General features: G+C 42.4%; 2 protein-coding genes across 3 annotated transcripts in view; one reads left to right on the top strand and one right to left on the bottom strand.

Moving 5' to 3' along the window:
- Window positions 1–2,340, bottom strand: part of LOC126336537 (proline-rich protein 2-like) — a 41,737-nt gene extending 39,397 nt beyond the window's left edge. Inside the window, exon 1 of one of the 2 annotated variants that reach the window (XR_007564973.1) lies at window positions 2,295–2,331. Coding sequence is in view for 1 of the 2 variants with exons in the window: in XM_050000351.1 (XP_049856308.1) it covers window positions 2,295–2,333 (39 nt within the window). In the remaining variant the exon portion in view is untranslated. Of the gene's footprint in view, window positions 1–2,294 lie in introns of both variants that reach the window. The other variant, XM_050000351.1, reaches the window with a different exon arrangement.
- Window positions 1–14,050, top strand: part of LOC126336538 (proline-rich protein 2-like) — a 479,405-nt gene that overhangs the window by 136,473 nt on the left and 328,882 nt on the right. The gene's annotated exons all lie outside the window — the stretch shown is intronic.

Raw genomic sequence — 14,050 nt, forward strand, 5'->3', positions numbered from 1 at the left:
GTCACAACGGCCGGCTCCATCGCATTCTCGTAGGCTTTGACATACACTGAGCAAAGGTAGACGTGTTGGGTGTAGAGAGGCAGGACGGTAAAAGTGCTCCACAGATTTTGCTGTTCACCTTTAAACAGACAAGATATTTGCTGTGCTATGCACGGCGTGTCGTCAGTCTGCTGTTAAAATTCCCGCTAGTTAGAAACAAACTATAGCTCTCGGCAGAAGGGTTGGAGGTTTTCTCGGATTCCGTACGCCCCAACCGTAATACTTTATAATTATTACTGGAAAAATTGTAAGCCTCTAAGACAACTGTTCATGAGTGCACATGAAAATGCACCAGATCGATTGCTTGATGGTTCGTTTTACGCAGATAACTAGTGCACATAACTATACCACTCGCTAGATCTCTTAGCGTGTGATTCTTACTGCCGGATTCTTTAAGAAGAATGTTTCATTCCTTCCGTTTCTGATGGCATAACCGAGCGCCCGTAAAACCTCTATCAAGAAAGTCAAACGAGTACTTCAGCTGAAAGGGACCACTAAGTTTAAAAGTGTCGCATATACAGGTTGTTTCAAAAATGACCGGTATATTTGAAACGGCAATACAAACTAAACGAGCAGCGTTTGTTGCAATATTCTTGGGACAACAGTACATTTTCAGGCAGACAAACTTTCGAAATTACAGTAGTTACAATTGTCAACAACAGATGGCGCTGCGGTCTGGGACACACTATAGTACGATATTTTCCACATATCCACCATGCGTAGCAATAATATGGCGTAGTCTTTGAATGAAATTACCCGAAACCTTTGACAACGTGTCTGGCGGAATGGCTTCACATGCAGATGAGATGTACTGTTTCAGCTGTTCATTTGTTTCTGGATTCTGGCGGTACACCTGGTCTTTCAAGTGTCCCCACAGAAATAAGTCACAGGGGTTCATGTCTGGCGAATAGGGAGGCCAATCCACGCCGCCTCCTGTATGTTTCGGATTGCCCAAAGCAACCACACGATCATCGAAATATTCATTCAGGAAATTAAAGACGTCGGCTGTGCGATGTGGCCGGGCACCATCTTGCATAAACTACTAGGTGTTCGCAGTGTCGTCTAAGGCAGTTTGTACCGCCACAAATTCACGAAGAATGTCCAGATAGCGTGATGCAGTAATCGTTTCGGATCTGAAAAATGGGCCAATGATTCCTTTGGAAGAAATGGCGGCCCAGACCAGTACTTTTTGAGGATGCAGGGACGATGGGACTGCAACATGGGGCTTTTCGGTTCCCCATATGCGCCAGTTCTGTTTATTGACGAAGCTGTCCAGGTAAAAATAAGCTTCGTCAGTAAACCAAATGCTGCGCACATGCATATCGCCGTCATCTATCCTGTGCACTATATCGTTCTCTCGTGCAGCAATGGTAGCGGCGCTGAGGGGTTGCCGCATTTGAATTTTGTATGGATAGAGATGTAAACTCTGGCGCATGAGACGATACGTGGACGTTGGCGTCATTTGGACCGCAGCTGCAACACGGCGAACGGAAACCCGAGGCCGCTGATGGATCACCTGCTGCACTAGCTGCACGTTGCCCTCTGTGGTTGCCGTACGTGGTCGCCCTACCTTTCCAGCACGTTCATCCGTCACGTTCCCAGTCCGTTGAAATTTTTCAAACAGATCCTTTATTGTATCGCTTTTCGGTCCTTTGGTTACATTAAACCTCCGTTGAAAACTTCGTCTTGTTGCAACAACACTGTGTTCTAGGCGGTGGAATTCCAACACCAGAAAAATCCTCTGTTCTAAGGAATAAACCATGTTGTCCACAGCACACTTGCACGTTGTGAACAGCAAACGCTTACAGCAGAAAGACGACATACAAAATGGCGCACCCACAGACTGCGTTGTCTTCTATATCTTTCACATCACTTGCAGCGCCATCTGTTGTTGAAAATTGTAACTACTGTAATTTCGAAAGTTTGTCCGCCTGAAAATGTACTGTTGTCCCAAGCATATTGCAACAAACGGTGTATTTCTATCGCTGCTCGTTTAGTTTTTATTGCCGTTTCAAATATACCGGTCATTTTTGAAACACCCTGTACACACAGAAGTCGTATCTAGTTCGTAAGTGAACAGTATGAAATTTCGTAGAATTCATCTTTGCATGGTGATAAGGACATGAAATTGTGATCGATAATAGTGACAATAAGGCCTAAACGACAATATCTACTCGTTGATATACCTAATGGTTTGATTAAAAGAAGCAAGAGTGGCAATACTTGTTGAGCACGCCTCAGTAGCGACTACTCACCACAAGACACAGGAGAAGAGCTGCCACTGTCGCCCTCATGATGCTGAAGGATGGCTGAGATCAGGGAATGCATGTCTTTTATGTGTCACAGCGTTGCGTGACGTTCTCCTGTCGTGACTGTACAACAAAGATTTCGAAAATAGACCTGAATATTGCTGATATAACGCAACATCAGGTTGCTTCCAGAGGCTACAGAACACAACTGTGAAGGTGTTAACAGCTTTCGTACTCTCTTTACTACAGTGTGGAAACGTACAGTTATGCTCGCATGGCACCCGAGCTTTTATTTTTTACAGCAAATGCGCTTTTAATGTATGACATAAAAGGGTGTGATGGCGCAGAGACCTTTACGGGTGTGCGTATTCTTATTGTGAAGAAATTTCTGGAATGAGAAGGAGAGAAGATGTTCTTTCACAGCAAGTTTTGCTATGTAACTATGCTCTCTCAGGGTCCAGTCCGACTCCTTTCCTGCATCACTCTAGCTCTATGAGCATTTTATTATACGAGATAATTATTTATCTCGATACATGCTCCCTGAACTTCATAACAGTCAAAGTGGATGTTTCAACAGAATCTAATCAATGCCCAAGTTCTTTTTAAAAAATAGAGGCACTTTCATTTTATATTAAACCACTTCTATAGGTACATTTTCGCCTACATGTTCATCTACATTTATACTCTGCAAATCACTTTGAAGTACTTGGCAGAGGTTACTTCTCATAGTAAGATACATTGAAGTTGGTTTCCGATGCACTCCTGTATAGAAAGTTGATTTCATCAACGCCTCTCTACACTCTGTAAACATGTTTTCACGGTCCCTGTCAGAGGAAGGGTGGGGTTGTAGTGTATTCCTACATTCGTGACTTAAGAGTGTTTCTTGAAATTTTGTATATCTTTGTGGATCTGCTGGCTTCTATTTTACAGAGTCTGCACCTTTAGTTTTTTTGGCGCGACGCTCTACCATCTGGCGCACGAACCTATGCCGTACTGTTTTTAAGTTCAACATCCCCTGTTACTCCTAACTGGTATTGGTCAAGCGTACCTGAGCAATATTAATCGATACGTCTCACCAGTGCTTGTAAGAAATCTGTTTAGCTGATTCATTGCATTTACCTAGTATTCCAACGTCCTCAATTATTCGCTGCATGTATTCCAATCTCTGTCCTCCCCTACAGTTTTTGTCCTCTACAGCTCCCTCTAGTACCATGGAAGTTAGTCCCTGATGTCTTAATAGATGTCCTATCGGCTTGTCCCTTCTTTTTATCACTGTTTCCCATATATTCCTTCGCTCCCTGATTCTGCGTTGAACCTTCTCATTGCATACGTTATCAGCCCACCTAATTTCCTCTGTAACACCATATCTTACATGTTTCCATTCTCTTTTGTTCCGGTTTTCCCACAGTCCAGGTTTCACTACCACACAATGCTCTGCACCAACCGTACATTCTCGGAAATTTATTCCTCAAATTAAGGCATGTGTTTGATATCAGTATAATTCTCTCGGCCAGAAATACCTGTTTACTTGTACCAATCTGCTTTTTAGTCCGCCTGGCTTCGTTCGTCATGGGTTATTTTGCTGCGTAGGTAGCTGAACCCTTGAACCTGATCTGCTTCGTGATTCCCCATTACGATGTTAAGTTTCGCGCTGTTCTCATTTCTGCTCCTTCTCATTACTTTCATCTTTCTTCCATTTACTGTCAATCCATATTCTGCACTCATTAGTCTTTTGATTCCATGCAAGAGGTCCTGTAATTATTCTTCATTTTCAAACGGTATAGCAATGTCATCCGAGAATCTTATCATTGATATCCTTTCATCATGAATTTTAATTCCGCTCTTGAATCTTTCTTTTATTTCCATCATTGCTGCTTCGATGTATAGAATGAGGAGTAGGGACGAAAGACTACATTCCTGTCTTACACCATTTTTTATCGTTCTTGGTCATCCAGGGGTATTATTCTCTCTCGGTTCTTGTATACAGGGTGGTCCACTGATCGTGACCGGGCCAAATATCTCACGAAATAAGCGTCAGACGAAAAAACTACAAAGAACGAAACTCGTCTAACATGAAGTGGGAAACCAGATGGCGCTATGGTTGGCCCGCTAGATGGCGCTGCCATAGGTCAAACGTATATCAACTGCAATTTTTTTTAAATATGAACCCCTATTTTTTATTAAATATTCGTGTAGTGCGTAAAGAAATATGAATGTTTTAGTTGGACCACTTTTTTCGCTTTGTAATAGATGGCGCTGTAATAGTCACAAACATATGGCTCACAATTTTAGACGAACAGTTGGTGACAGGTACGTTTTTTTAAAATTAAAATACAGAACGTAGATACGTTTGAAGACTTTATTTTGGTTGTTCCAATGTGATACATGTACCTTCGTGAATTTACCATTTCTGTGAACGCATGCTGTTACAGCGTGATTACCTGTAAATACCACATTAATACAATAAATGCTGAAAATGATGTCCGTCAACCTCAATACATTTGGCAATAAGTGTAAAGACATTCCTCTCAACAGCGAGTGGTTCGCCTTCCGTAATGTTCGCACATGCATTGACAATGCGCTGACGCATGTTGTCAGGCGTTGTCGGTGGATCACGATAGCAAATATTCTTCAACTATCACCACAGAAAGAAATCCGAGGACGTGAGATCCGGTGAACGCGCGGGCCATGGTATGGTGCTTCGACGACCAATCCACCTGTTATGAAATATGCTACTCAATACCGCTTCAACCGCAGGCGAGCTATCTCCCGGACATCCATCATGTTGGAAGCACATCGCCATTCTGTCATGTAGTGAAACATCTTATAGTAACATCGGTAGAACAGAGCGTAGGAAAACAGCGTACACTGCACCATTTAGATTTCCATCGATAAAATGGGGGCCAATTATCCTTCCTCCCATAATGCAGCACCAAACATTAACCCGCCAAGGTCGCTGATGTTCCACTTGTCGCAGCCATCGCGGATTTTCCGTTGCCCAGTAGTGCATATTATGCCGGTTTACGTTACCGCTGCTGGTGAATGACACTTCGTCGCTAAATAGAACGCGTACAAATAATCTGTCATCGTCTCGTAATTTCTCTTGTGCCCAGTGGCAGAACTGTACACAACGTTCAAAGTCGTCGCCATGCAATTCCTGGTGCATATAAATGTGGTACGGGTGCAGTCGATGTTGATGTAGCGTTCTCAACACCGACGTTTTTGAGATTCCCGATTCTCGCGCTATTTGTCTGTTACTGATGTGCGGATTAGCCCCGACAGCAGCTAAAACACCTACTTGGGCATCATCATTTGTTGCAGGTCGTGGTTGACATTTCACATGTGGCTGAACACTTCTTGTTTCCTTAAATAACGTAACTATCCGGCGAACGGACTGGACACTTGGATGATGTCGTCCAGGATACCGAGCAGCATACATAACACACGCCCGTTGGGCATTTGATCACAATAGCCATACATCAACACGATATCGACATTTTCTGCAGTTGGTAAACGGTCCATTTTAATACGGGTAGTGTATCACGAAGCAAATACCGTCCGTACTGGCGGAGTGTTACGTGATACCATGGGCGTTTGTGACTATTACAGCGCCATCTATCCCAATGCGAAAAAACTGGTCCAACTAAAACATTCATTCTTCTTTACGTACTACACAAATATGTACAAAAAATGGGGGTTCCTATTTTTAAAAAAAACAGTCGATATCCGTTTGACCTATGGCAGCGCCGGCAGAAGTGGTCGTGCGGTTCTAGGCGCTGCAGTGTGGAACCGCGAGACCGCTACGGTCGCAGGTTCGATTCCTGCCTCGGGCATGGATGTGTGTGATATTCTTAGGTTAGTTAGGTTTAACTAGTTCTAAGTTCTAGGGGACTAATGACCTCAGAAGATGAGTCCCATAGTGCTCAGAGCCATTTGAACCATTTGAACCTATGGCAGCGCCATTTAGCGGGCCAACCATAGCGCCATCTGGTTTCCCCCTTCAAGCTAGACGAGTTTCGTTCTTTGTAGTTTTTTCGTTTGATGCTTATTTCGTGAGATAGTTGGCCCGGTCACTATCAATGGACCACGCTGTATATTGTGTAATGTACGTCTTTTCCATTAGCTTACCCCTTTTTTTCTCAAAATTTACAACGTCGTTCAACATTTCAGATTGTCGTATGCCTTTTCCAGATCGACAAGTCTTATGAACGTCTCTTGGTTTTTCTTTATTGTTGCTTCCATTACCAACCGCAGTGTCAAAATTACCTCTCTGTTGCCTTTGCTTTTCTTAAAGCAAATTTAGTCGTCATCCAACATATCCCCAATTTCCTTTTCCATTATTGTGCACATCATTGTAGTCAGCAGTTTGAATGCATGAGGTGTTATGTGGGTTGTGGGATAATTCTCGCACCTATCTGCTCTTGTCATGTTCGGAATTATGTGGAAGATGCTTTTCCCGAGAATCTGATGGTATATTGCGAGTCTCGCACATTCTTTACACACCAACATCAATAGTTTTTTTGTTGCTACTTCCCCAAAAGACTTAGGAAATTCTGATGGAATGCTATCTATCCCTTCTCGCTTATTTGGTCTTAAGTCGTCCAAAGATCTTTTAAATTTTGATTCTAATACTTGATATCCTATCCCGTCTATATCGACTCCTGTTTCTTCTTTTATCACATCAGACAATCTTCCCCCCCATAGATGCCTTAAATGTGCTCTTTCGACCTATCCACTCTCTCCTCTGAGTCTAAAAGAGGAATTCCCGTTGCACTCTTAATGTTACCAAACTCGTTTTTAATTTCTCCGAAGGTTCTTTTTTTGTATGCTGAGGCAGTTCTTCCGACAGTCCTTTCCTTCTCGAGTTCTTCATATTTTCCTGCAGTCGTTTCGCCTTAACCTTTTACAATCTTCTGTTTTCTTCTGCATGAATAGTAGTTATATGTCTCCAAGAGTTGCATTTATTTGACAGTTTACTGTGTTTTCAGACCTTGGAATATCTAAGAACGCAACTATGATGTCTTTTCCAAACTTACTTACTTGCTATAACACGGGGATGTTTATCACTCAGTGCTGCAGAATTTGCTAACTGTACACGTCTAGTACCTGATCAGACCAGCAGTTGAAGGACTACAGAGACTTTTTTCTAGATGTACAAGTCTCTCGGTAGGCTGAACATCATGAAAAGCGTTGCTGACTTTGAGACGAACCAAATAAAATGTATTGGTGTCATGTTAGTAGTAATGGGTCAACCAGCACAAAAATTCACTAAATTAGATGCAGCCTATGATCTCGGTGGGTTACTGTTGAGTCTGCATTTAGAAATCGAATATGTACAGGTGTGATAGCTAACAGGGTTGTGTTTACAGAACCTAGACATTTCTTGGATGGCGATCCTCACATTTTTCATAACATAGTTCATCCAACTAAACATCTTAAAATCAACTTCCCACTAGACTGCCACTTTATCTTGCCTAAGTCTGGTGAAATAAAGAAAATGTACTTCAACACAAGGAATTCTGTTTTAACACAGTCCGAAATCAGTGACGAGTTGTGCTTGAGTAATGCTATTGATAAGCTGTTACAGAAGCTTGAGACTTATCAGAGAGAGATTCTGGCTGGTTGTTAAAGGACATAGTTCAGCTATGTGTTAATGAAAATACAGTGTTTATGCAGAACTATACGCAATTCTGCCAAAAGTGATAGCAGATAAATGTGCAATAACTAATTCGAAGGACAATGTCTGTCATAAGTGGTTAGATTCAGCCGGATTCTGTCTTGTAAATAAGGAAGCACAACATGTTTCTAAGTGTTCTGTATGCAAACAAATTAAACTTTGGCAACATACCGTTCCATAACAGCTGAGACGTCTTCATATTTTCGAAAAAGAAAATGAAGATGTCTCTGTAAATATCCACGGCATTCTCATTATGAATGGATGAATGTGGAAGACAGGAGAGATGAGTAAGAATTTCTAGTTGTACCACCCTGTCACGAAGTACCATCGTGAGAAAGATATAAGTCTACTGACGTATCGGATCGCTAGTATAAATAAATACCATTGCTATTACATAAACTCATTCCTTGGTAGCCAGTGTCATAACTGTTCATCAGCATTCAGTTGCTGTATGTGAATGTGCTAGTTTTATTCTAATGGAAAGTTAGATGCACACTCACTTGTGCGCACAGTGTTCAGGCAGTTAAAAGAATCATCCACAAAGCAGAGAAACAGTTCAAAAAAATTAGTCTTATACAACAAAGAAGCAGGACCCGTGGTGTAGGGGTAGCGTCTTTGATTCACAATCAAAACGGATTCGATCCCCGCCACTGCCTTAATTTTGATAAATAATCAGCATTGGCGGCCGAAGACTTCCGGCATAAGAAGTCAGCCTCATTCTGCCAACGGCCTTGTCAAAGAGGGCGGAGGAGCGGATAGAGGTTCAGGGCACTCTCTTGTCCTAGGGGTGGGAAATTGCCCCTAAAGGCGGAAGAATCAGCAATGATCAACGACATGAGGATGCAGAAGGCAATGGAAACCACTGCATTAAAGACACGTAACGTGTATCCACAGGACATGTGGCCTGTAGCTGAAGAAGTGTCATGATGATCTCTCCATTGGCAAAAGATTCCGGAATAGTCCCCCATTCGGATCTCCGGGAGGGGACTGCCAAGGGGGAGGTTACCATGAGAAAAAGATTGAATAATCAACGAAAGGATAATGTTCTACGAGTCGGGGCGTGGAATGTCAGAAGCTTGAACGTGGTAGGGAAACTAGAAAATCTGAAAAGGGAAATGCAAAGGCTCAACTAGATATAGTAGGGGTCAGTGAAGTGAAGTGGAAGGATGACAAGGATTTCTGGTCAGATGAGTATCGGGTAATACCACCAGCAGCAGAAAATGGTATAACAGGTGTAGGATTCGTTATGAATAGGAAGGTAGGGCAGAGGGTGTGTTACTGTGAACAGTTCAGTGACCGGGTTGTTCTAATCAGAATCGACAGCACACCAACACCGACAACGATAGTTCAGGTATACATGCCGACGTCGCAAGCTGAAGATGAACAGATAGAGAAAGTGTATGAGGATATTGAAAGGGTAATGCAGTAAGTAAAGGGGGACGAAAATCTAATAGTCATGGGCGACTGGAATGCAGTTGTAGGGGATGGAGTAGAAGAAAAGGTTACAGGAGAATATGGGCTTGGGACAAGGAATGAAAGAGGAGAAAGACTAAATGAGTTCTGTAACAAGTTTCAGCTAGTAATAGCGAATACCCTGTTCAAGAATCACAAGAGGAGGATGTATACTTGGAAAAGGCCGGGAGGTACGGGAAGATTTCAATTAGATTACATCATGGTCAGACAGAGATTCCGAAATCAGATACTGGATTGTAAGGCGTACCCAGGAGCAGATATAGACTCAGATCACAATATAGTAGTGATGAAGAGTAGGCTGAAGTTCAAGACATTAGTCAGGAAGAATCAATACGCAAAGAAGTGGGATACGGAAGTTCTAAGGAATGACGAGATACGTTTGAAGTTCTCTAACGCTATAGATACACCAATTGGGAAAAGCGCAGTAGGCAGTACAGTTGAAGAGGTATGAACATCTCTAAAAAGGCCCATCACAGAAGTTGGGAAGGAAAACATAGGTACAAAGAAGGTAGCTGCGAAGAAACCATGGATAACAGAAGAAATACTTCAGTTGATTGATGAAAGGAGGAAGTACAAACATGTTCCGGGAAAATCAGGAATACAGAAATACAAGTCGCTGAGGAATGAAATAAATAGAAAGTGCAGGGAAGCTAAGACGAAATGGCTGCAGGAAAACTGTGAAGACATCGAAAAAGATATGATTGTCAGAAGGACAGACTCAGCATACAGGAAAGTCAAAACAGCCTTTGGTGATATTAAAGGCAACGGTGGTAACATTAAGAGTGCAACGGGAATGCCACTGTTAAATGCAGAGGAGAGAGCAGATAGGTGGAAAGAATACATTGAAAGCCTATATGAGGGAGAAGATTTGACTGATGTGATAGAAGAAGAAACAGGAGTCGATTTAAAAGAGATAGGGGATCCACATTAGAATCGGAATTAAAAGAGCTTTGGAGGACTTACGGTCAAATAAGGCAGAAGGGATAGATAACATTCCATCAAAATTTCTAAAATTATTAGGGGAAGTGGCAACAAAACGACTATTCACGTTGGTGTGTAGAATATATGAGTCTGTCGACATACCATCTGACTTTCGGAAAAGCATCATCCACACAATTCCGAAGACGGCAAGAGCTGACAAGTGCGAGAACTATCGCACAATCAGCTTAACAGCTCATGCATCGAAGCTGCTTACAAGAATAATATACAGAAGAATGGAAAAGAAAATTGAGAATGAGCTAGGTGACGATCAGTTTGGCTTTAGGAAAAGTAAAGGCACGAGAGAGGCAATTCTGACGTTACGGCTAATAATGGAAGCAAGGATGAAGAAAAATCAAGGCACGTTCAGAGGATTTGTCGATCTGGAAAATAGTGTTCGACAATATAAAATGGTGCAAGCTGTTCGAGATTCTGAAAAAGTAGGGGTAAGCTATAGGAAGAGACGGGCCATATACAATATGTACAAGAACCAAGAGGGAATAATAAGAGTGGACGATCAAGAACGAAGTGCTCGTATTAAGAAGGGTGTAAGACAAGGCTGTAGCCTTTCGCCCCTACTCTTCATTCTTTACATCGAGGAAGCAATAATGGAAATAAAAGAAAGGTTCAGGAGTGGAATTAAAATACAAGGTGAAAGGATATCAATGAAACGATTCGCTGATGACATTGCTATCCCGAGTGAAAGTGAAGAAGAATTAAATGATCTGCTGAACGGAATGAACAATCTAATGAGTACACAGTATGGTTTGAGAGTAAATCGGAGAAAGACGAAGGTAATGAGATGTAGTAGAAATGAGAACAGTTAGAAACTTAACATCAGGATTGCTGGTCACGAAGTCAATGAAATTAAGGAATTCTGCTACCTAGACAGTAAAATAACCAATGACGGACGGAGCAAGGAGGACATCAAAAGCAGACTCGCTATGGCAAAAAAGACATTTCTGGCCAAGAGAAGTCTACTAATATCAAATACCGGCCTTAATTTGAGGAAGAAATTTCTGAGGATGTACGTCTGGAGTACAGCATGGTATGGTAGTGAAACATGGACTGTGGGAAAACCGGAACAGAAGAGAATCGAAGCATTTGAGATGTGGTGCTATAGACGAATGTTGAAAACTAGGTGGACTGATAAGGTAAGGAATGAGGAGGTTTTACGCAGAATCGGAGAGGAAAGGAATATGTGGAAAACACTGGTAAGGAGGAGGGACAGGATGATAGGACATCTGCTAAGACATGAGGGAATGACTTCCATGGTACTAGAGAGAGCTGTAGAGGAAGACAGAGATTGGAATACGTCAAGCAAATAATTGAGGACGTAGGTTGCAAGTGCTACTTTGAGATGAAGAGGTTAGCACAGGGGAGGAATTCGTGGCGGGCCCCATCAAACCAGTCAGTAGACTCATGACCCCCCCAAAAAAACAACAAACAATTAAATTTATCATTTTGCATTTACGCACACGTCGAATGTTTGCTGTAGTCCTGTATTTCTTATGAAATTGGTGTGTCCAAACCGCACGGTATTGCATTCAATGTGCACTGAAGTTACAGCAACGAATGAAAGATTTTGAGCTGTACCAGTATTTTCCACATATGCAAAGACCGTTTCAGGCAAACAGAAGTGACAGAAAGAGATAATTTTCATTTGTGTGTAATACTGAACAACAGAAAATAATGATAATGAGAAGTGAGCAGTTTAATTTGATAGAAAGTCAGATTTCTTTCCTTGCTAGCATGCAATTGATGAAATTTTTCTGTTAGAGAAACAGTTACCTCCTATTGAAGCCTTCAAAAGCTTGCTGACCGGTGAAAAAGCAATTCGGGACTTAATTAACCACCGCTGTCCAGGGAGTCTCCAGACACGTCTTTGGTCTGCAATCGCTCTGACTGGAGTAGAATTGTCGTCAGTGATGCGTTCCGCTTCGATATGAGCACCGCTGACAAGCAAATACGTGTCTAGAGATGCCCCATTCAGCGGTGAGATACCAACTTGACTGTCGCCCGCGATACCCGCCATACCGACCGACAACCAGGAGTCCTTCATACAGTCCTCAAGTTATATTTCAGCAAGACATTACCCGCTCGCACACGGAGAGATTTTCTGCTGCTTGTCTTCGAGTTTGTCAAATCCCACTCTGGCCAGCAAAGTCGACAGATCTCTCTCCACTTGAGAACTTTGGAGGTTATGGGCAGCGCCCTCCAACCAGCTTGGGACTTTGAGGATAGAACTCGCCAACTGGACGGAATTTGGCACTACATCCATCAGTAAGACCTCCAACAACTCAGTCAAACAGTGCCAAGCCAAATAAATGATTTCGTAAGGACCAGAAGTGGACCAAAGCGTTATTGACGTGCTTAGCTTGTGGAGCTGTTTCTGTTGATCACATAGTCAAATTATGTGAAATTGTAATCATTTGATCGTCTGTAGATGAATATCACATCAAGGGATTTCCGTCCCATTTGGATAATTCCTTCGTGGTGCGTCGTTGTTTTAGTTTTAGAGTGTATACATCCTCACACATTACGTTTAAAAACTTTAAGCTACTTCAGGCCCCAATGCAGCGAAGGTCTGGAGTATTCCAGTCGTTAGTGTACGTTACTGAGGAGTTGAAACTTTAAGCCTAAATAACATTTTCAAAACGAAAAACTGCTGGTATACATTTCTACAACGTCTGCCAAGTTTGGCTGTGTGGTGGCTGCCTTGTGAGGAGGTCATTGACATGCAGAAATAAGATTCCGTTTCTCAGCTTTCCTCGACGTTAGGAGACAAGTTATTGCTACAGTTATTGTCGAAAAGGTCAACAAAGTACTTTGCTGTGATGGTTTTACTATGTTGTGAGTCATGAATGTTCGAAATGTTCAAATGTGTGTGAAATCATATGGGACTTAACTGCTAAGGTCATCAGTCCCTGAGCTTACACACCACTTAACCTAAATTATTTTATGGACAAACACACACACCCGTGCCCGAGGGAGGACTCGAACCTCCTCCGGGACCAGCCGCACAGTCCATGACTGCAGCGCCTTAGACGCTCGGCTAATCCCACGCGGCAAGTAGTGAATAAACAGGATTCCATCTTTATTCCAAAAGTCGGATGCGAGCGATATTTCTGCTGATATTTGTGTCCAGAGCTTCAGTGGACATGGGGAACCACGGTGACTCCTTACTTTGGACTGTTCTTTGGTCACTAGATCATAAGTGTATTTGCATTCCTCGTTTTTGGTGACGAGACGACCCAAGAATCCCCTAGTATCCCGGTGAATTTGTATCAGAATGGACTGTGAAACAACTACTAGTTCATTATTTGGTCTCCAATGAGAGAATTGGGAACCTATTTGGCTTTGAGGTTTCTGATGTCCAAAATCTCCAGAATAAAAAGGTCAACACGTGCTCTGTATACACCCACGGTCTCTGCTATCTTTTCAGTGGTTATATTTCATTTACCCATGATTATGGAATGATGGCCATCCACGTTTGCAGAACTGTGACTTGAGTTGGCCTTCGCGGACGCCCTGTTTTAAATGCAGAACTCCATTCTTGATAGTTGAATAGGAAGGTCAGTTACCACTCAATACACCAGACGTATCATCAGAAACTTGTTCGGCTGTGTACTCT

The sequence above is a fragment of the Schistocerca gregaria genome, chromosome 2 (assembly GCF_023897955.1).
Source record: "Schistocerca gregaria isolate iqSchGreg1 chromosome 2, iqSchGreg1.2, whole genome shotgun sequence".
Taxonomy (NCBI): domain Eukaryota; kingdom Metazoa; phylum Arthropoda; class Insecta; order Orthoptera; family Acrididae; genus Schistocerca; species Schistocerca gregaria.